Source organism: Beta vulgaris, chromosome 3 (genome assembly GCF_026745355.1).
Source record: "Beta vulgaris subsp. vulgaris cultivar EL10 chromosome 3, EL10.2, whole genome shotgun sequence".
Classification (NCBI taxonomy): domain Eukaryota; kingdom Viridiplantae; phylum Streptophyta; class Magnoliopsida; order Caryophyllales; family Amaranthaceae; genus Beta; species Beta vulgaris.
The window spans coordinates 55,613,829-55,633,528 of NC_079204.1; the positions used below are offsets into that span (position 1 = coordinate 55,613,829).

General features: G+C 35.7%; 2 protein-coding genes across 4 annotated transcripts; one reads left to right on the forward strand and one right to left on the reverse strand.

Moving 5' to 3' along the window:
• Positions 1-1,806: 1,806 nt before the first annotated feature.
• Positions 1,807-8,271, reverse strand: LOC104889659 (leucine-rich repeat protein 1). The gene is made up of 6 exons (XM_010674932.4): positions 7,677-8,271; positions 5,292-5,363; positions 5,028-5,171; positions 4,806-4,877; positions 4,645-4,716; positions 1,807-2,139 (listed from the first exon to the last, which is right to left on the reverse strand). Exons 1-6 carry the CDS (start codon positions 7,898-7,900, stop codon positions 2,067-2,069), a joined length of 657 nt encoding a protein of 218 aa, XP_010673234.1. The 5' UTR covers positions 7,901-8,271; the 3' UTR covers positions 1,807-2,066.
• A 4,000-nt stretch (positions 8,272-12,271) lies between these two features.
• LOC104889660 (fatty acyl-CoA reductase 2, chloroplastic) lies at positions 12,272-17,914 on the forward strand. 3 transcript variants are annotated; one of them, XM_057393204.1, is made up of 10 exons: positions 12,272-12,754; positions 14,214-14,570; positions 14,684-14,787; positions 15,087-15,286; positions 15,402-15,502; positions 15,633-15,843; positions 16,083-16,244; positions 16,341-16,422; positions 16,757-17,154; positions 17,384-17,914. In XM_057393204.1, the coding sequence occupies exons 2-10, from the start codon at positions 14,399-14,401 to the stop codon at positions 17,559-17,561; spliced, it is 1,608 nt and encodes a 535-aa protein (XP_057249187.1). In that variant the 5' UTR covers positions 12,272-12,754; positions 14,214-14,398; the 3' UTR covers positions 17,562-17,914. The 3 variants fall into 3 exon arrangements, with proteins under 3 accessions (XP_057249187.1, XP_048495987.1, XP_010673235.1); XM_048640030.2 differs by having other exon boundaries at positions 12,272-12,465; XM_010674933.4 differs by lacking the exon at positions 12,272-12,754 and having other exon boundaries at positions 12,802-14,570.
• The last annotated feature ends 1,786 nt before the right edge of the window (positions 17,915-19,700 follow it).

The following is a 19,700-nucleotide window of genomic DNA, read 5'->3' on the forward strand; positions in this document are numbered from 1 at the left end:
AGAGAGAGAGAGAGTATTTCATGTTTCTCCGTAAGGTAGGAGAAACAGGACGTGCTGAAATCAACCAGATGAAATTAGGGTGCCGCCTGCAAATTTGAATTTTTCAAGGCAAATGACTATGAAGGTCAATGTCGAGCAAAAAAGAGAGTTAAACATGGTGAGCTCCCGAACACACCTCCGGCTTTTAAAAACGGAATATACAAGGTCTGACCATGAACATTGATCAACGTCTCGACCACACGAACACTTCACACCCTCGTGATTCACCCGTTCCTACATCAAAGATTTGAAAAAAAAACTACAAAGTTTGTTACTACAACATTACACCACCATCCCTTATCCAATTGGTAAACTTTTTTCAATTGCCATAACCAACAACATACTATAGCTTGAGCAACTCTAAAAAACCAACTTACACTAAATATGAGATTAACCACACATACTGTGAAAAAACCCACTAACCTTAGAACTCAGGGGGAGGGGGGAAGAGGAAAAGGAAGCCCAAGGACTTGGGGGAGGAGGAGGGGTCTCCCGAGAAAAAAAAAAAAAGGAATTGAATTGAAGAACTCGAACAGGGGATGGTGACATGACATTTGAAAAACTCGAATGCATCCTGACACAACCAGGGGAGGGGGAGGAGAAAGGGGAGCCTGACACAACTAGGGGGGAGGGGAAAGCCCGATGCATAATAGGGGGAAAGGGGACGGGGAAGCCCATGAAACTGCAGGGGATGGGGAAGGGGCTACCTATGCATGACAGGGAAAAGGGACAAAATCCGGTAACCACTAGGGATGATGAACAGTGCAAGGGTGGGGGGACGACGCGACTACGTTGGTGGAAGAAAGCCAGCGACACGAAACGAAACCTGGACCACAAAAACGAAAAACAAAAATGGAAAGAGAGGGGGTTCGATTGCCGGTATGAGGAGCCCGAGGTGGCTCACGCAGCAGTCGAGCCCGCTGGGGTGAAGATTTTGGAGACATGAATCTCAAATTTAGAGTAAAGAGTAGGTTTTAGGTACAACTAATAGTATATCATAATTCTTTCTATAAGAAGCGTGCTGATAAGAACTGTGAGTCATTCCTTCTTGTTTGGTGTTCCATTTCAAAATAATCACAATAGAGTATTAATAGCATACAAATTGGGAGCTGAGAGCTCCTTAATGTTGGAGGAATGGGTGGTTTGTTAAAAAATAATGCCGATGACAGATGGGATATTGCTTGACTACACATTGTAGTCTGTAGATGCTACCAAGAGGCTGAGAGTCTAGTTTAATAAATACTACCTCCGTTTCTTAATAAGTGCAACATTTCCCTTATTTGGAATAGTCATAATAAGTGCAACCAAGCTCAAAATGGTAAAAAAAAACATTATTACAAATATGCCACCAAAAAGCAAGAAAGGACAACAACTTTTTTGTTTCATCACTTGAATTACTCTACTTTATTATGGTTCCAACTTTCTCTCTCTACATTCCTTGATATTCCCCCACTTTCTCTATGTTGCACTTAATAAGAAACGAAGGAAGTATGTTACTTGTAAGTTGTAATTGGGTTTTCAAGAAAAAAAGAGGATGACATCTGCAAATCGGGGTCAAGTATAAATGGCACAAGTAATTACTGATTAACACTAATTAAAACTTGTTTAGATTGATCAAAATTAATCTTGACCGGTCCAAGAGAACATGACTTTCACAGATTAAGGATTTTTCGCACATATTTCACCATTTCAATGCAGGACGCTTTGGGTCCCGGATGCATGATAAAGAGTGTTTTAGAAGACTAGAGATTTTCACAAAGGGCGCAATTACTATAATGTCTGGTAAATATAGGTCTATACCAGCTTGATAGATCCAGTTAACTTCGTTAACAATCATGTTCTAGAAACACATAATATTCCATTCACATCACATTACATTACATTACATTACTACGAGCAACTTTGCGCTCTGTATAACCATGTATTCCCTCTATAACACCATCTTACATTACATTACTACAAGCAGCAACACATCCAACTGTATAACAAAGATGAGTAAACCTTGAAATAATTTTCACACCGGTCCTTTAGACACAGTTTGTATCGTAACTCGCAAGTCCAATCAACTCCGGACCTTCCAAACGAGGGTTGTTCTCAAAGCTGCAAAAAGAGGCCATACCAAAGTCAGTAAAGTATGATGTAGATTTTAAATACAACAGCAAACTTTGGTGTCACATATACCACCCCACCAAGATACCCGTGCGATCTCGTCAAAGGCAATGAGGCAGACATGTGAGACTTGTATGTCGAAAGCTAAATGAAAAGTTTTATCAATATACTCTCCCCCTTCCCCCTTACCCCACTTGAATGGCATGGTAATAGAAACTCATATGGTTGGAGAAAATAAACCTACGGAATATGGCTATCTGACCTCCTCAAATGACATGCTATTTATGATGCATTGAAGCCCAACTATTATGGTTGAGCTAATAACCATCAGAAATCAACATAATTAACCCCGTTCATGCAACATGCAAGTATAATGAAGCAAGTGATGCACCAAAAAACTCTTATAGTTGAGCTAGTAAATCAGGAAGGCGACAGATATATTGGTGTCCAAGCCTCCAAAGTAATGCACCTAGTAAGAGAACATTTGTCGGGATCGTTTTTCTTTTCTGGAAAACAGCTTAAACTTGAACGTAGTTCAAGGAAGCCCAACATATCCTTTTCATTTTTGTGAATTATCCAATGTCATATGACACCAATTAATCTAAAAGACCATACACCTTTATAGTGTTAAATAGCACCAATGACAACTCCCTCACACTACATATTTATCCATCTTCTTCTCTCCACGTATTTACTAGACTTGAGGTGTTTTGGGGGGGGGGGGACAGGGAAAAAGTGAGGAGAAAAAATGACATACAAGATCTCATATTTAATGTTCCCATAAACATGATATCCTATAGACGTACGACACTTTATGCCATTGATTAGGATGCCTCCTATGGCTGTCTACTACTTGGCAGCCAAATATATTTCAAACAGAATAGGTGACACGTGATTCCTATGTAAAATAAACATTACAAGAAACAGCACAAGGAATACGGTGCAACACAGACAAATCCTAGATAAAATGATTAGAAACATGCAGCGGCAAGAATTTCTTCTCTACTGTCTCAAATTTTCAAATTTTTTCACATGACTGCTGACCAACAGAGTACTCTAGATTCCTGGATTATACCCTGTTACATGATTATGACGAATTCTACTTGATAGATTGAAAACATATCTCGTAGATAACCCTCATTCCTCAAACCCACCCTTGTATCATTAGAGCGATTTTTTCACCTAGAATTAGATTCAAAATCTCATGATTCTGTAATAGACTCCACTGATGGGCCAACCCAATCAAGGCCACCAGTGAGGTTCACCTATTCTAGGCGCCACGTCAACAGAAGGACACCTGGGGCAGGTACATGATGCCGTTACAAGGACAGCCAGATGTCATGAGCAGAGAGGTGTGCAATCATTGGCACAATCATTAAGGAAAGAGCAGAGAACCTTCCTAAAGAGAGAGTAATACTAGTACAGTAGTATAAATAGAAGAAGAAGGAATTAAGAAAGATTATTTAGAAAAGTAATCTCTTATCTTTAATTAAGGAGTGTGGGGTTACTCGAAAACCTCTTAGGTGTATCTTTCTCTTTGATATTTCAGTAATACAAGAAATCTCTCTCTTCTGCTCTTATTTCTCTTTACCTTCTGGTTGCATATTCTTGTTGGCATTCCCTTTCCAAGAGGGGAAAATTAGTCTGTGGTTGCAGGGTCCATTACAGATTCACAGAATTGTTAAGTAATTACTGTCAAGTCTAAGTTACAGAGGGTTAATTTAGACCAACCTCACAAGTCAATATTCATCCAAAAAAATAATTTTTTTTGTTAAAATTAATCTTACTTGTAATTTCTTAATATGAAAAGGGCAAGTTGCAGAATTTCTTTATAAAAATACATGGAAGTATACACTATCCAATTCGGGGCCATAGTTAACAGGATGCATGTCACATAGCACAAAAAAATATGGAAGGAAACAAAATGGGGAAAAATATCTATTCAGAAGGACAAAAAGGGTGAAAGCTAACTCTTTATTTTTCAATAAGCGTGATATAAAAATAATAACGGAAAAAAGGAAGAAGAAAAGGGAAAACAGATAATGAAGAAAGGAAGCTCGGTAAGGGGGATAAAAGGGTAGAGCTGAAGCTTATGCTAATATTTACACAGGATAGCAGGATAGCATGCACAGAGAAACTAAAATAGACAGCCTGATAAACAAACAAAGCAGTACTCTTGTGAATCTATTAGTTCAATTTTGAACATTGACGAGCAGAAAAGCCATGGCCCCCTCCCACCCTATTATGGCTTTCCACTGAAAAGTCGACGATATAAACCACAAAAGTGCCAGTACCATACTTAAAGAAGAATTCCTGTAGTTAATACTAAAAGCTCATCTTTGTTGAATGTATGACTTGTCACTTTGCTGCACTAGCGACAAGTCACTTAAAACAGTTCAGGAGCACTCACACAGTCACACCACAACGATGTCAATAAATGCAACTATGCAGGCAGATGGAAAGTAGACAGAAAAGGTAAAGAAGAAAAGCACTTACTTCTCCAAAGGAATGTGCTCGAAAGGACCCGATGTTGGAATTGTTCCACATAGATTGTTGGAAGAAACATCTCTGGAAAAGAAGAAAAGAGTGATCAAATGATAGACGCACCAACCAAATGAAGGCAATATAAAAGCAAAGTATTTATCAAGCTCACTTACACAACTTTCAAGCTGGAAACCTTAGCTAGCTCCCTTGGAATACAGCCACTTAATTTGTTATTGTTAAGTCGCCTACCAAAACAATATTTGAAACAAAATCAGTATTCCCACAAACAATTTTTTATGTAGGTATAAACCATTATACAAGTGCTATGCATAATAAGTGTTAAGGGACATTTCACGAAAAACAACAGGAAGAAAAAAAATCAAGCTTAGACTTACAAGAAGACAAGGGATTTCAGTTTTCCCAATTCTGAGGGAATTCTTCCGGATATGTTGTTGTTATATAGATCCAAGCTAATTAGGCTCTTTAGATTTCCAAGCTCAGATGGAATGGTCCCTTTAATATTGTTCTTGTAAAGTTCCCTATATCAATAGGTAAAGGGTCACTTCGTTAAAAAAGTAATTTTATCATCAACTGCACCCAAGTCTGCCAACCTAGGGGAACTGAATTTTATTTTATTATGTTAAAAAAATAGCACTTACAGATACTGGAGATGTTCAAGCTTTCCAAGATCAGGCACTAGATGTCCAGAGAGGTTTGAATTGCCAAGATCTCTGCATAATAAATCATAACATGGTCGAAATCAGACGATTTACACTAAAAATTGCCAGAAACTACTTCGACAATCCTAAAGCCAAGAATTCAACATCCCAATATAAAACAGAAAAGATAAGAAATACACAAGCTCCTGTCACAATGGAGGATAGATTACTAACTCTGAGTTTTTGCCACTATTTGGGTTGAAAGACAAGAATTTACCCTAAGCTGCTATGTGCATGCATAAACAACGCCAAATTAAATCATAATGGGTTGAAGGCATTTGCCACCATGTTCAAACCTCCGTTCTTCAGTCCGAAACAGTAGAGCACCTCCATATCTAAATACTAGTCCAACCTCAAAGAAATGTAAACAGCCACCAATGGGACACATTCTTGGACACCATGTCTATCAATGCTTCTCCATAAAACTCCACAACTGGACAATCCAATAGGTTGAATATCAAGATCAAAGACAGCTAAAGTTAGGGATCCTAGTGAGAAAATGATCAATCATCAACATCTCAGACTTAGCTCATTCTCAAAGACCCACATCTAAAACCATTAATGGCTTTGCCGTTGGTTCATTAACTTTGACTGTAGGTGAGTAGTAACTTTATACAACTCGGACTCCCCCTGTCATTTGTCTTTCTAGTCTCTGCAACTAATGAAAGGCAAAAGATAGGCATATGCATCAAAAGAACCTCATTAGCCAAGAGATACACCATAAATATGATAAGATCTCTGTTAGATGGAGCATCCCAAAGACAATTACATATTAAAAGGGAGGAAGTGTATAAAGGAAGCACAGAAAGAAGTCTCACATTACTACAGAGGAAGAGGAAATGCAACACACCTAATTCACATCCAAACAAGAAGATCTCAAAATAGAAGTTTATCAAGTTCTATAGCATCTACCTTCTCAAAGTATCAAGCCTTACCAAACGCCCCTATAAGTCACTATACTAATTTTGAGCGATCCGCATAAAACTTTCTCTACGAAGATCAGTAACATATTGTCCCTTACTCAGTCCATAATCCTTCTTACAGATGTTTCTCCCAGAAACATCAAGGGATGAAGAATTTGCCAGACTAAAAACTTCATATAACAAGAACCTTCCACACCAAACACCAATATACTGAGTAAGATTCAGATAGCATCATTTACAGGCTTTGATTACTTTTAGGGTCTGATACAAATCAATATAAACACATATCACATATACACACCACAACAACAGACAAAAGTTATATCAGAGCTCCAGCACAAAATGCCATAGTCAACAATGAAGCATCTAAGATGATCTTCAGGTTCACGAATAAATCAAGCTGCTACTTGCCACAAAAAAGTAAATCAACTATTCTTTTTACAGTATCAATTCAAAGAAGAAAACACATATAGACAGTTAATAAGACCAGGACATTTACTAGAACTCAAATCAGCAAACTATGCATTCAGTATTTAGATGTATTGAACTTATGAAGAGGTCATCCCAATGGTGTGAGCTAAACTAAACAAACTTACAGCCTACAATAAAAACAAAAACACTCACAGACACAACATCATTTTCTCACATATAGACAGTTTATCATTTGCTTTTTCCGCAGCACAGGTCATGACCAGGAACCACAAATGCACTAAGTTATTCTCCAGAAAACAATAATTCATGAAGCAAATAAAAAGGAAAATGAGAATACAACAGAAAAGTCAGACGATAGTTTAGATGAGCTGAATTCTGCCAATATCCATCCATATAATCAAAATGATAAAAATTCACACAAAATACACCAAGAACTTTACATAATGAAAGATAAAACCCCAATTCATTGCAAAATTGGCATCTAAGCCAGCTCAATTTAACAAAAATCCCTCAACTTGAATCATTCTAAGGTGAACATGTAATTTCCAATATAATCAAACCAATTCAAACAAGATGGGGCATAGACCAAAATCTCTCAACACAAAACCATCCAACATAACAAAAAAAGCAAACTCTTAGCACAAATTAGTACATGCAAGAAAAAATAAAGAATCACCCAATCATATACTTCCTAAAAGTACATCAATTGAAGTTCAGTCATACCTAGTTGATCAGCAAGTCAAATTCAATCAAACACCCACCCAACCTCAAATACTCCATGATTCAAAATCAATTCCCCAAAAAAGATAAAACTTACCTAATCAATAGACTCAAAAACACTGAAATTCACCACAAAAATACCCAATACACCAAAAGGGGAAAAAAACCCATTTCAAAATTTCATCTTTAAAAGCCAAAAATCAACAAAAAAAAACAAACTAATTAGAGGAGAGAGAAAGTAGAAAATTACACTCGGGTGACATGATTATCAGAGTTGCAAGTGATGTGAAACCAAGTACAAGGGCTAACAAGATTGGGATCCCAACTTTCAAGTACATTATCTGGATCCTTCAAACTCTTCCTCAAAGCAAAAAGAGCATCTCCTTCAGAATTCCCAGATACCCACTTCACCAAATCCATAGATAAACAAACCCATATCAACAAACACAAAGATGAAGCTTTAAAACCCACCATTTTTATCAAAAAACACACACTTTTCTTTTTCCTTAGGGTTTGTTTGTTTTGCCACCAAAAAAGAGGGAGAATTTCAGAAAGTTTACAACTTTAGTACTAGTACTACTTGCTAATTACTGAATGGTTGTAATAATTATGCTTTGGAAATGAAAAAGGGCAAGAAAATCAGCTTTGGGAATAGAAGAAGAAATAATAAAGGAGGAATCTTTTTGATGAACTAGTGAAAATTGAAAGGAAGAAACGCGTGCGTGTGAATTAGGGGAGATAATGCCGTGAATGTGATGCTGAGTTTGGAGAGAGAAATGAGCAGTTTGTGTTGACTTGGAAGGTGGAAAGGTTGGGAGAAGTTTGGACTTTGGAAATTTTTAATGGTGGAGTGGAAGAATGGGTGGATTTTGGAGACTAGTTGGCAGCATAAATTTGACCAAGTCTGTCATCAGATTAATAAAAGTCATTATGCCAGTCAAGAAGTACTGATACTGATTTTCTTTGAGTCATTGAGTGGGGTTGAGATATCGGATGCAATACGTTTTGGGTGGATCGGATTCGCAGTAATTTAGGCTATGTTTGATTCACCTGAAATTTTCTGATCTGAACTTATCTGATCTGATCTGAACTTATTTTTTCTGATTTGAACTTATTTTTTCTGATCTGATCTGATCTGATCTGATGTGATTTACAAGATCTTATCTTATAAAAATATATTATATATATTATTACTTTGTAAATCATTATTATGCAATACATTATAAGATCTTCTTTATAGTATTACTATTATTATCATTTTATTTCTATTACAACTTTTACACAACTTTTATTATTAATAATAATTATTATTATTATCATTATTATAAGCACAACAATAATAATTATAATCATAATTATTATTATTACTAAAAATAATTATATAACTCAAGTCATTATTTTATAAGAGCACTTATACAATGTTATTTCACACTTTCCCTTAAAAAAAAGTTTCACACTTGAGAAGTCGGCAAACTCAACTCTTTTTTTTCCATATAAAATAGAATAAGATATACAAACAACTATGACTTGAGCAAAAAATAAATAAATATCGTGCAACTTCAAATAGCTAGAGAGATTTGGAATTCGGTAGGAAGAGGTATACCGAATCTAAATTTATAATTTGTATCTCACACTTAGCTTATTTTGAAATGTAATCCGAACTTAGTAGTTTCGTTGTCATGAATTTGAGATATCTATTTTATATATTTCTTATTTTTGCATCAATCTTATGTTCTTAACACGTGGCTTTTAATTTTCTATTATTTAATAACAACAAAATAACTTAATATAATAATAACAATGACATTTATAATGGTAACAACAAGATTAATAATAATTACCAATATTAATAATTAATAAGTACAACAACAACAACAACAACAACAACAACAATAATAATTCTTTTGAACAAATGTACTAGTAAATAATAATACTCCCTTTGTATTTTTTTTATCTTTCTCACTTAGAATCTTGACACTATTCACAATTAGAGATAATCTTTTAGATTTTTCTCAATATATAAGAAAAAATATAGTCATGTAGGGTCTTGTTTGATTCGTCTCAATGAGTACTTTATTAATATTCAATTATTATAGTTTTTATTAATATGTAGTGAAAGATATTTAATAATAATGAGTTTTTAAATATAAGCATGATATGATCTGAACTGATCTGATCTGATCTGATCTGATCTGGTCTGATCTGATCTGATCTGATCTGATCTGAACTTATTTTTTCTGATCTGATCTGATCTGAACTTATTTTTTCTGATCTGATCTGATCTGATTAGATCTGAAATAAGCAAAAATAAGGTGAACTGAACATAGCCTTACTATCTGATTGAACTATTGTTTGTTATATGAAAACTGATTATATTAGGAAAAGTTCGATTATATCATACGAAAAATGAGTATATCGTATAAAAACTTATTATATAAAAGAGAGTTTTTTGCGGGGATCTACCAGGATAATAGGTATTTTGTGGGATATACATTAATAACTTTGTGGGATTTACCAACTTAAATTTAAGTTTTATTAAAAGGTACCAAAAACACGATTTTCAGCGAAAATTTGACTTTTTCGTCGAAAATAATGTTTTTGGTACCTTATAACAAAACTTATATTTAGGTTGATGTATCCTCAAAAAAAAAATAGTGAGGTATATCCCCATAAAATGCTTATTACCCTTGTATATCCCGGCAAAAAACTCTATAAAAGGTGATTGTATTATACGAAAATCGACTTTTTTTTTTTTTTGATTAGGACATTAAGTCAATCCAAGGGTTAACCCCTACATGGCTACTAACACATTGGCTGGTAAGGCATGCTAAGGAAATATTCCAGCATAATGGTGGGGGTAAGGATCGAACCCTTGACCTCAAGGGCCAAGGGGAGTGCTCTACCCACTTGAGCTAACTCCTATCCTTATACGAAAATCGACTATATTCAACAAAAACTGACTTTTTTTTTTTTGAATAGTAAAATTAATTCATTAATAAAAAGTCATACGACATCTACATAAGCAATCGAATTAAACAAATACATAAGTTGAATCAAACAAAAATTTCCTTCATAAAAACTACGATCGTCAAACAAATCTTGCAATGTGGAACATCTCCCGCTTATATCGCTGGAAATACAGCCTTGTTGGAGAGACAATCTAACGATCCCTTGTAGTCGTGAGGATGATTTCCGTCGGATTCATCTAACCGTATTCGAAAAATTGATAACATTTGTGATCCCGCATAATTCTTCACCAACAAAATAATTTCACGGCAATCCATTAGATCTAGAATCCCAGATTGTAACCTGTAGAACTCCCCCCTCTAAAAGAGGAGAAAAACCCTGTCTTTCGAAGGAGGTCGAAAAACCTTGTCTTTCGAAGGAGATCGAAAAACCTTTTCTTACGAAGGAGATATGAAAATTGGCTATATGATACGGTTTTCGGTGCACAATAAGTTATTGTGACTTTATCTTGATTTAGTCAAGTTTTTTTTGTATCGAATAGAAAATTCAAATATTGATATTATCTTTTAAATTTTTGGATCAGGTTTAGATATTGGATGTGGTTTTAGAGATCTAATTCGAAATCAGTTTTGAATTCGATATCCGATTTATGCTCAAACCAATTTATAAGGTTTTGATCTTTTGATATTACTTTTAGCATATTTCAATTAAATTTAGTTCAATAAATTTCAGTTTGAAACCTACTACTCTAAGAGCCTCTAAGAGCATAACCAATGATCATCGACGTTATATTTGTGATCATTAGTTATTTTATTAATTTTTTTCCCACCTCACACAGACAAATCTTATACTCTTCTCATGATTTTTTTTTACTTGAAATGGTTTTCCATTAATTTGTCGTCTTCACATTATTTTTCCCACTTTTTACCATACTAAAAAAAATATTCTTTTTTTCCTCCTATGCTTTCATGTGTTATGGTCACAAGCGAATCCTTGTTTTCCCGCTGATTTTTCGGCATGACCAATTTTAAAATAGTATGGTATGAATTGACTTAAACCCAACCCAAACACCACAAATCAAACTCAATGACCAAATCTAACTCAATCAACTCGACTTAAAAGTAAGACATATCCAAAATTAACTGAAAATAACACGAACCGCGAACAACCTGATTATAATAAAACAAATCTGAATAACCTAGTTGACACCTAGTTATAGCCACTGGTGCGGGCTGGACGGGCCAGACCATGGGCCGTAGTGGGCTGAGATTTCATGGCCTAGGACCGGACCGTGAAATTCATGGGTTGGGCGGACTGGTCCGCGGGCTAAAAAATCTTGACCCACACCGGTCTGTTACCGGTTTTCACGGTTCGTGGGTCTGGTGGGCTGGACGGAGCTAACGGGTCGGCATGAGATTTTTTTTTTTCAAAATTATTTAATCATTGAAATTATTCATAATTGTTACATAAAATCTTTAAAATGAATTAAAAATATATACAAATATTAATATTCATGATAATTTCATTATTTTTAAATTTGATTGAATTATAATATTTGCAATTTGATTAAAATATATACAATTCGATTAAAATATACACAATTTGGTTCAATATTTATTTGGATTGGGCTGGTCTGGTTCATGGGTCGGATAGGACCAGTTTCATGGTCCGGGCTAGGCGGTTTTAGTAGTGGGCTGAGCTCGAGAAATCTAGCCTATGGCCCATCCACCAATTTCACGGTTTGAGCTAGGCTCGACCGGGCTTTTTGCTAGCCCAGCCCACACAACCCACGAGGTGGGCTGGATGGGTTGAATTGGCCCACATTGTTGGCCATCTCTATTGACACCTCTATCACTCTCTCTAACTAAGACAGCGCCAAATAGGAGTAGAATTTTTAAAAGCAGGGGTGATCATATTCGTCATTCTTAAAAAAAAACTCGTCAGATTGACAAAACCCATGAAGTTTTCTAGAAAAAGTTTCAGGCTTTCAGCAATGGAGCTTGCAAATAGTGACTACATCCACACAGATCTACTGTAAACATTCTCTTATAACCATGCAATTGATGCCAAAGGTCCCTTTTCTATATTTATGCTCCATTCTTGTTTTTTTTCTCTGTTACTTGCAAATTTCAGAAGATGGATTTGCTAATTTATTACACTAAAGTTTGGGTTTTTATTTTGTCGAATTTTTTTTTTTTTTTTTGGTGTTTGCACCCGGTTCACCCTTCGGGCTACATCCGGATCGAGGCCAAGTTCGGGGTGGTTAGGTTCCATTCCTCTCCCAAGGGTGTTGTGGGGATTCGAACACGAGTTCGTCCTACCAAAGCCAGTCCCCATTACCACTGGGCCAACACTTACTTGGTATTTTGTCGAATTTTATAAAAGTATGATATATATTGAATAGCATATACATTCGTTAGTTTTAGCTTTAGAATTCATATTCAATTTAGAATTATTGGTGAATTTATTCTCTTGATTCTTCTACTTGTTAATGTGTTTTAGTATTAAATGAATTTTTGGTGTGTGGAAAAGTACATATTAGACTTAGATTTAAGTAGAAAAATATTTCATATATGTAGGTGTGTCAGTAAGAGTACTTGTAGCATGCTTTTCATCATTCAATATACTCCCTTTAAATAAATGAAACGCTTCTCTATTTTATATGAAAGTTTTTGAGAGAAGCGTTACATTTATTTTAGAACGGAGGAAGTATTCGTTTTATGTGTTGCTGAATAATATCCGAAAGGGAAACTATTTGAACTACAATGTTGCTGATTTGTACTGTGTAAATCAGACTTTCATACATCACAGTGACCCTGACATAATATTCAGATTTCAGACTAATATATGTGTCTTATTTTGACACTCTTGGATATGTGTATGTATCAACTATGTAGCACAAAAAATGGTTGGAGTTCTGGAAACGAAAATGCGCCCTGTATTAGAAAACCTGAGTGCCAGCCATTTATAGGTTTCATTAGCACGAAAATGGTTGGGTTTCGGAAATTGGAAACCAAGTAACTTAAGTTATAACCGTATAACTCAAAGTACGATATGGTTTATTAATATGATGAATATATTGCATATATACTTATTGATGGATGTATTGATGGATTTGAGATCATATGAATGGTATTATGGTAATGATATTTGCATGAAATAGATATTGTTGTCTTCTAGTTAAACCACCAAAAGATAGTTTTCTTAAGCCTAAAATTGTCGAATTTTGAGGAAGAAATGCAGCATCCTTTGAAACACAAGTTCATTTGGTAAACAATTTAATTGAAAATCTCTATTTTCTTGGCCTCCACAACCTTTCTTCTCTTTATAAAACTAGCATTATTTATGAACAAAAGTGTGATGATCTATGGGTAAGAAAATACTAGAAAAATACAAAGTTCCGCCATCTAAGCCATTGGTATGAATTGTGTGAGGGAGGCAAAAAGAGAGCCCTTTGTGTTAAAGTGAATCTAATCTAATAGCAAATTACCTAACCTTCATCCTCTTCACATTTAAATGTTTCAATCTCTTCATTCCCTTTTTATCACATCTAAATCATTTCTAATCTTTTATGGACTTATACATTAGTTTGTTTACTTGCCTCTATACATTTGTTTTCTTTATCATATTTTGGTTTAATTTCAGTTCTGGAAGTAATTAGCTAAGATTTAAAACCCACTTCTTATCAGTTACCAACTTTTTCTCCACCTTTCCTTGTTTGTTTACCTTAATTTTTCTCCTTCTAACTTTCTTAATTCATTCCCCCCCCTATTGATGATGGGGGCTTTGCTCCGGAATTCTTTCACCATTGATCCTAAAGGGCTCGAATTGTCCCATAAGAATCAAAGATTCTTGGCAAAGACCAAGAAAAAAGATTTTATACATTGTCAAAGTGGAAGAAATGTAACAAAGAGCGACAAATTTGCACCGGTTTTGCCTGAAAGATCAACCCCGAAGATTCCAAGTCATGGCACAACTATAATAGATTCAAGTGGCGGCTTGGTAATGAGCCCAAATGGGAAGAATTCAGGTGATCAGATTTTGGTAAAGGACCTGACACCGCCTTACAATGGAGTGTCTACTACTTTAGGTCAAGTCCAAGAAGGGATTGGGATTGTCAAGTTCCTCAGAGAAAAGACTTTCTTTGTCACTGGTGCAACTGGGTTTTTAGCTAAAGGTGCTCCAAATTCATTATTCTTATGACCCTTAAATTTTTTATAGACTCGTATTCTAATGCATGTGTTCACATTTTCATTTGTGTTATCTTTTTGTTCGTAACTTTTTATGCAGTTCTTATAGAAAAGATCCTAAGGACAGTGCCTGATGTGGGTAAGATCTATGTCTTAATCAAGGCAAATGACAAAGAAGTTGCATTGAAGAGATTGAAAAATGAGGTATATGTTTATTCTACAACTATATTGCCACTAAAAGAAAAAAAATCTCATGCAGCTCCATAGTTGACGCAGGCCTAACACATAACAATACCTTGTTCTTTGAGACATACTAGGCCTGCCTTAACTGTTGACAGAATGACAGCCCAATCGCAACACCTATTTGCGAGATCGGTCAGGGCCCAAAAAACCATCCGCAAATGATGTTTTTTCCACTTGTGTGCCTAGTCATCAAATTAGAATAAACACACTTTCTTTGTAGATTATGCTTACAATTTTTTTTTTTGGGTATTGTTGCAAAGATCATAAATACAGAGATTTTCAAGTGTCTCCAACAAATCCATGGGAAGTCATATGAAACCTTCATGCTAAGCAAGCTTATCCCAGTGGTGGGAAATATTTGTGATTCTGATCTTGGATTAGATGAGGCGTCGATGAGTATGATTGCTCAAGATGTAGATGTTATAGTAAATTCTGCTGCCAACACAAATTTTCATGAAAGGTTAAGAACATCTTATATCTGTTGATTTTCTTTTTGGCATTGCTTTTCTATATTTTTTATCTACAATGTGCATAGATTATAATGTTTTGGCACTAAAATTTACATGTTAAGCCAGGTATGATGTCGCAATTGATATCAACACCAGGGGGCCTGGCAGAGTAATGTCCTTTGCGAAAAAGTGCATGAAGCTTAAACTTTTCCTGCAAGTATCCACTGGTAAGGCTTATCAGCTTAACTCTTTTGTGCTGTGTATGTTGCTTATACACATATTTAGTAAAAGAAGGGTTTTATCGCGTTGTATTTGAGTTTGAGGGAAAATAATGTATGATAATTATATGTGATGCAGCTTACGTGAATGGACAAAGACAAGGGAGAATTATGGAGCGCCCATTTAGGATAGGAGAGAGCATCACGAAGGAAAATCTTGTAAATGGGAATCAACCAAATTCTAGGCCTAATTTGGATGTTGAGGCTGAGCTGAACCTAGCTTATAGATCAGCAGAAGATTTTGAGGAGAATAAAGTCGCTCAAAAGATGAAAGAGTTGGGTCTAGAGAGGTATGACTTCCTCGCTCAATCATAAAATGCGCAAATTATTGTATCATACAAGGTTTTAGTACACAAAAAACATTAAAATTTATAGAAACACACAAAACATTTTTGTTAAACTTATTACACACAATTTAACCTTTTTTTTGTGTGTGTTAATATCTGATGTTATTTATTGTCAATTTATTTGATACAACGTAGATATAGTTCATGATTAATATAAATTTGTGTCTTTTAATAAACTATAGAGCAAGGAAGCATGGTTGGCAAGATACATATGTGTTCACCAAGGCTATGGGAGAGATGTTGTTGGGTAGTATGAGAGGAGATGTTCCGGTGGTCATCCTTCGGCCTAGTGTCATTGAAAGCACATATAGAGATCCATTCCCTGGATGGATTGAAGGCAATAGGTAATACCTTGCCGAGTTTCATCATAAACTTGCTTGATTTTGTGCAAAAGATAGTATCTTCCTTAATCTCTTATAACTGTTTTTTCCCCTATCCAGGATGATGGATCCAGTAGTGACATACTATGGAAAAGGATTATTGTCTGGTTTCCCAGTTGACCCAAATGGGGTGATTGATGTTGTAAGAATCCCCTATACCTATATTCCTAACTTTGAGTCATGCATCTTTGCATACTTTATGTTTAAAGGTCACCTAATCTTTATGAATATAAGTTTGATCAACAGCAAAAATGCTCGCGATCTTAGCATACATAGCCCAAATCAAGCTTAATATATGCCAATTATTTGACTTCTATGAGACTGTTAAAAGATTGGTAGTATATTTGTTGGGGATATTAGCTGTTGTACTCTGTAAATCTATTGTTCACCACATCAATAATACCAAAAATTTGTTTGTTTTCATAAATATATAGTTCACTGTATGAGAAACTTTCCCCCCTTAAATTTCTTTTCAGGTTCCTGCTGATATGGTGGTTAATGCAACATTAGCTGCAATAGCAAAGCATGGAATGAGCGGGAAACCAGAAATAAGTGTATACCAAGTAGCTTCATCAGTTGTAAACCCTTTGATCTACGGAGACTTAGGCGACTTGCTTCATCAATACTTCACACGATGGCCATGCCTAGACACGCAGGGAAGACCAATTAATGTTGAGCCCTTTAAGTTCTATGGATCAATGGATGATTTTTCTTCTCATATTTGGAGAGAGACCGTACGTTACATCAGTTCGTCTATGATCCCATCACCTAACGGAAAACAGTCGAAGAAAATCGAAAATATTTGTAGGAAAGCTGTAGAACAAGCTAAGCACCTTGCCAGTGTATATGAACCATATAGCTTTTATGGTGGAAGGTGAGTCACAAAAGAGATTTGTCTCATTATGTTATCTTTTCATAGCAACACCCTATATTATAACCTCTATAACCCTTCAGTAGCACGGAAATGGTTGGGGTTTCGAGAACAAACTTAGTTTGGAAACGAAAAAATCCTCAACCATTTCCATGCTTAACTTAAACAATATATAGGAGGTACTACGCATTAATATGATTCATTTTCTAAGAAAAAAGTTGTGCAAATGCAGATTTGATAACAGTAGCACGAGTTCGTTGATGGAGAGCATGTCAGACGAGGAGAGGAGGACGTTTTATTTCGACGTTGGGAGCATAAACTGGACAGATTATATTTGCAGTATCCACATTCCAGGTCTAAGGAGGCATGTTATGAAGGGAAGAGGGCAGAGTGCAGAGCAGCCAACTTAGTAGTACTATTAATTATTTTTCCATCATTGCTTGTTAATTAAAACCAAATCCTTTTGTGTTAATTTTCAAAAATAAAGTTAATCTACAGCCTATTGTTACAACAGTTTCATGGTTTAACTTCGATTCGTCGTCGATTTGAGGGAATAAATGAAAAGAAATGAACGATGTTGCCTTGAATATACAAAATGTAATTTTATCAAGTATGTAATCACAAACTCTTCAGAGAAGGGTTTATAACTTATGTATCAAGAGGATTGTAGTCATGTAGTAAGTTTATAACTTGTATTTATAAATTTGGCGTTGTGTTACATTACATCATATCATATGACATATTACTACATATGTTTCCTTTTTTTCTGATATACTTCTATTATTCAAGTGCAAACATAACATAGTTTATTGTACATCTTTTGTAAAAAGATCATGAAAGTCACTGAGGATGAATCGTCAGGTATTGTAATCATATACATCCGACATTCCAAGTTTCCAACCACCAAAATTATCTAATATACTTCATTTATCTGGTTTTTCTCCATGACCCCACCATCATCAATTTGAAACTTTCACAGCACGCACGCAATCAAGAAGCTGTTAACTATGAGATTATTTCGGTATCTATCTAACAATCAAGGGCTGACCTTCCTGCTTGATTTCTCGATCCAATCTCGCACTTGGTCTGATCGCACCGTAGATCAAGTTGTAACCGAAGTAGACCAAGAGGGGAGTATGACCAGGCACTCTCTTGGATCTCATGGTTTGGAGCAAGATGAGCCTGAGTTTTTTTTTTTGGATTGGTAAGATGAATTGCCCTATCGGACCGGAGCCTCCCACAGGCCTACCCTGCTTGAGTTAGCGAGATAGACACTCAGAGAGTAAGGAAAATTTCTACCTTTAAAGTGTCCTTGCCCCTAGTGGAAATTGAACCCCCAACCTCAAGGCACAACCTCAACCTTTAAGCCAAGCTTAGCTTGGTATGACGAGCCTAAGTACTAGTGTACTACCCTAGTACCATCATCATATAACATATTAACACAAGTATATATATACAAATTACCTGTGTAGCTGGAGTGACTGACCTGAGCAATGTGCTGGTCTAGTAGGGTCCTTCTTCTTACCAACGGGTCCCCAGTAGGGGACCAAAAAAAAAAGTATATATACACATACAACTACAATTATTTCCTCTACTTGAGATTGGATGGTTTGGCAACCATCAGGGCGTTTCCCAACATATCTCCATCTTCAATTGCTCAAAATTATGACAATGGTTCTACTTCATGTTGGAAACAACCTCTACATACTTTTTTTTTTATCATATTTAAACTGTCAAATTGTGGGTACAACAAGATGCCTTGACTACAATGAGATCTTTGCTCCAGTTGCAAAAATGAGAATTGTTTATCTCTTTCTTGCTCTTGCTACGACTCTTAATTGAGAACTACATCAGATGAACGTTTATAATAATGCTTTTCTTCATGGTATCTGAATGAAGAATATATGAAGCTTCCTCCGGGGTATATAATACTTCTTCTCCGGGTAAAGTTTGTCGTTTAAGGAAATCTTCGTATGGACTGAAGCAGGATCCCCGACAATGGTTTCCCAAAATTTCTCATGCTTTTCGAGCATTTGGTTTTAAGCAGTCTTATGCTGATTATTCTTTGTTAAACTTTATTCATGACCCTATTTCCTAGCATGTCTTGGTAATTTTCCAATAATTTGATAATTTCAGGGTCTTCTCATGATGTTGTAGGGCATTTTAAACCCTATTTGAGCTCTTGTTTTCATATGAAGGATCTTAGTTTGTTGTAACAATTTTTGGGATTAGATCAGGTTGCTCGCTGTCCTGCTGGTCTCTTTCTCTCTCAGCGTAAGTATGCGATGGATATCTTGACTGAAGCAGAAATTTTGGGCTGTAAGCCTATTGATATGTTTATAGAGCAGAATCATTATCTAGCTTCCGCTGCAAGTGACCCATATGCGTTTATTGACCAGTATAGCCGGTTGGTTAGGTGTATGGTCTGTTTGTTTGTTACTCGGCCTGAGTTGAATTATGTTGTGCACAATCTTGCTCAGTTTTTAAGTGCACAACAGGTTGTCCATTGGGAAGCGACACTTCGATATTTATGCTATATATCTGAAAGG

What these genes read in the sequence shown, in the direction of transcription:
- LOC104889659 (XM_010674932.4), bottom strand. Translation starts at nt 7,900, where the DNA reads ATGGTGGGTTTTAAAGCTTCATCTTTGTGTTTGTTGATATGGGTTTGT. An exon ending in CTTGAACATCTCCAGTATCT is followed by an intron (nt 5,172 to 5,291) that starts GTAAGTGCTATT and finishes CTATTGATATAG; the next exon opens with GGAACTTTACAAGAACAATA. An exon ending in CTGAAATCCCTTGTCTTCTT is followed by an intron (nt 4,878 to 5,027) that starts GTAAGTCTAAGC and finishes TTGTTTTGGTAG; the next exon opens with GCGACTTAACAATAACAAAT.
- LOC104889660 (XM_010674933.4), top strand. Translation starts at nt 14,168, where the DNA reads ATGATGGGGGCTTTGCTCCGGAATTCTTTCACCATTGATCCTAAAGGG. An exon ending in TGAAGAGATTGAAAAATGAG is followed by an intron (nt 14,788 to 15,086) that starts GTATATGTTTAT and finishes ATTGTTGCAAAG; the next exon opens with ATCATAAATACAGAGATTTT. An exon ending in CAAATGGGGTGATTGATGTT is followed by an intron (nt 16,423 to 16,756) that starts GTAAGAATCCCC and finishes ATTTCTTTTCAG; the next exon opens with GTTCCTGCTGATATGGTGGT.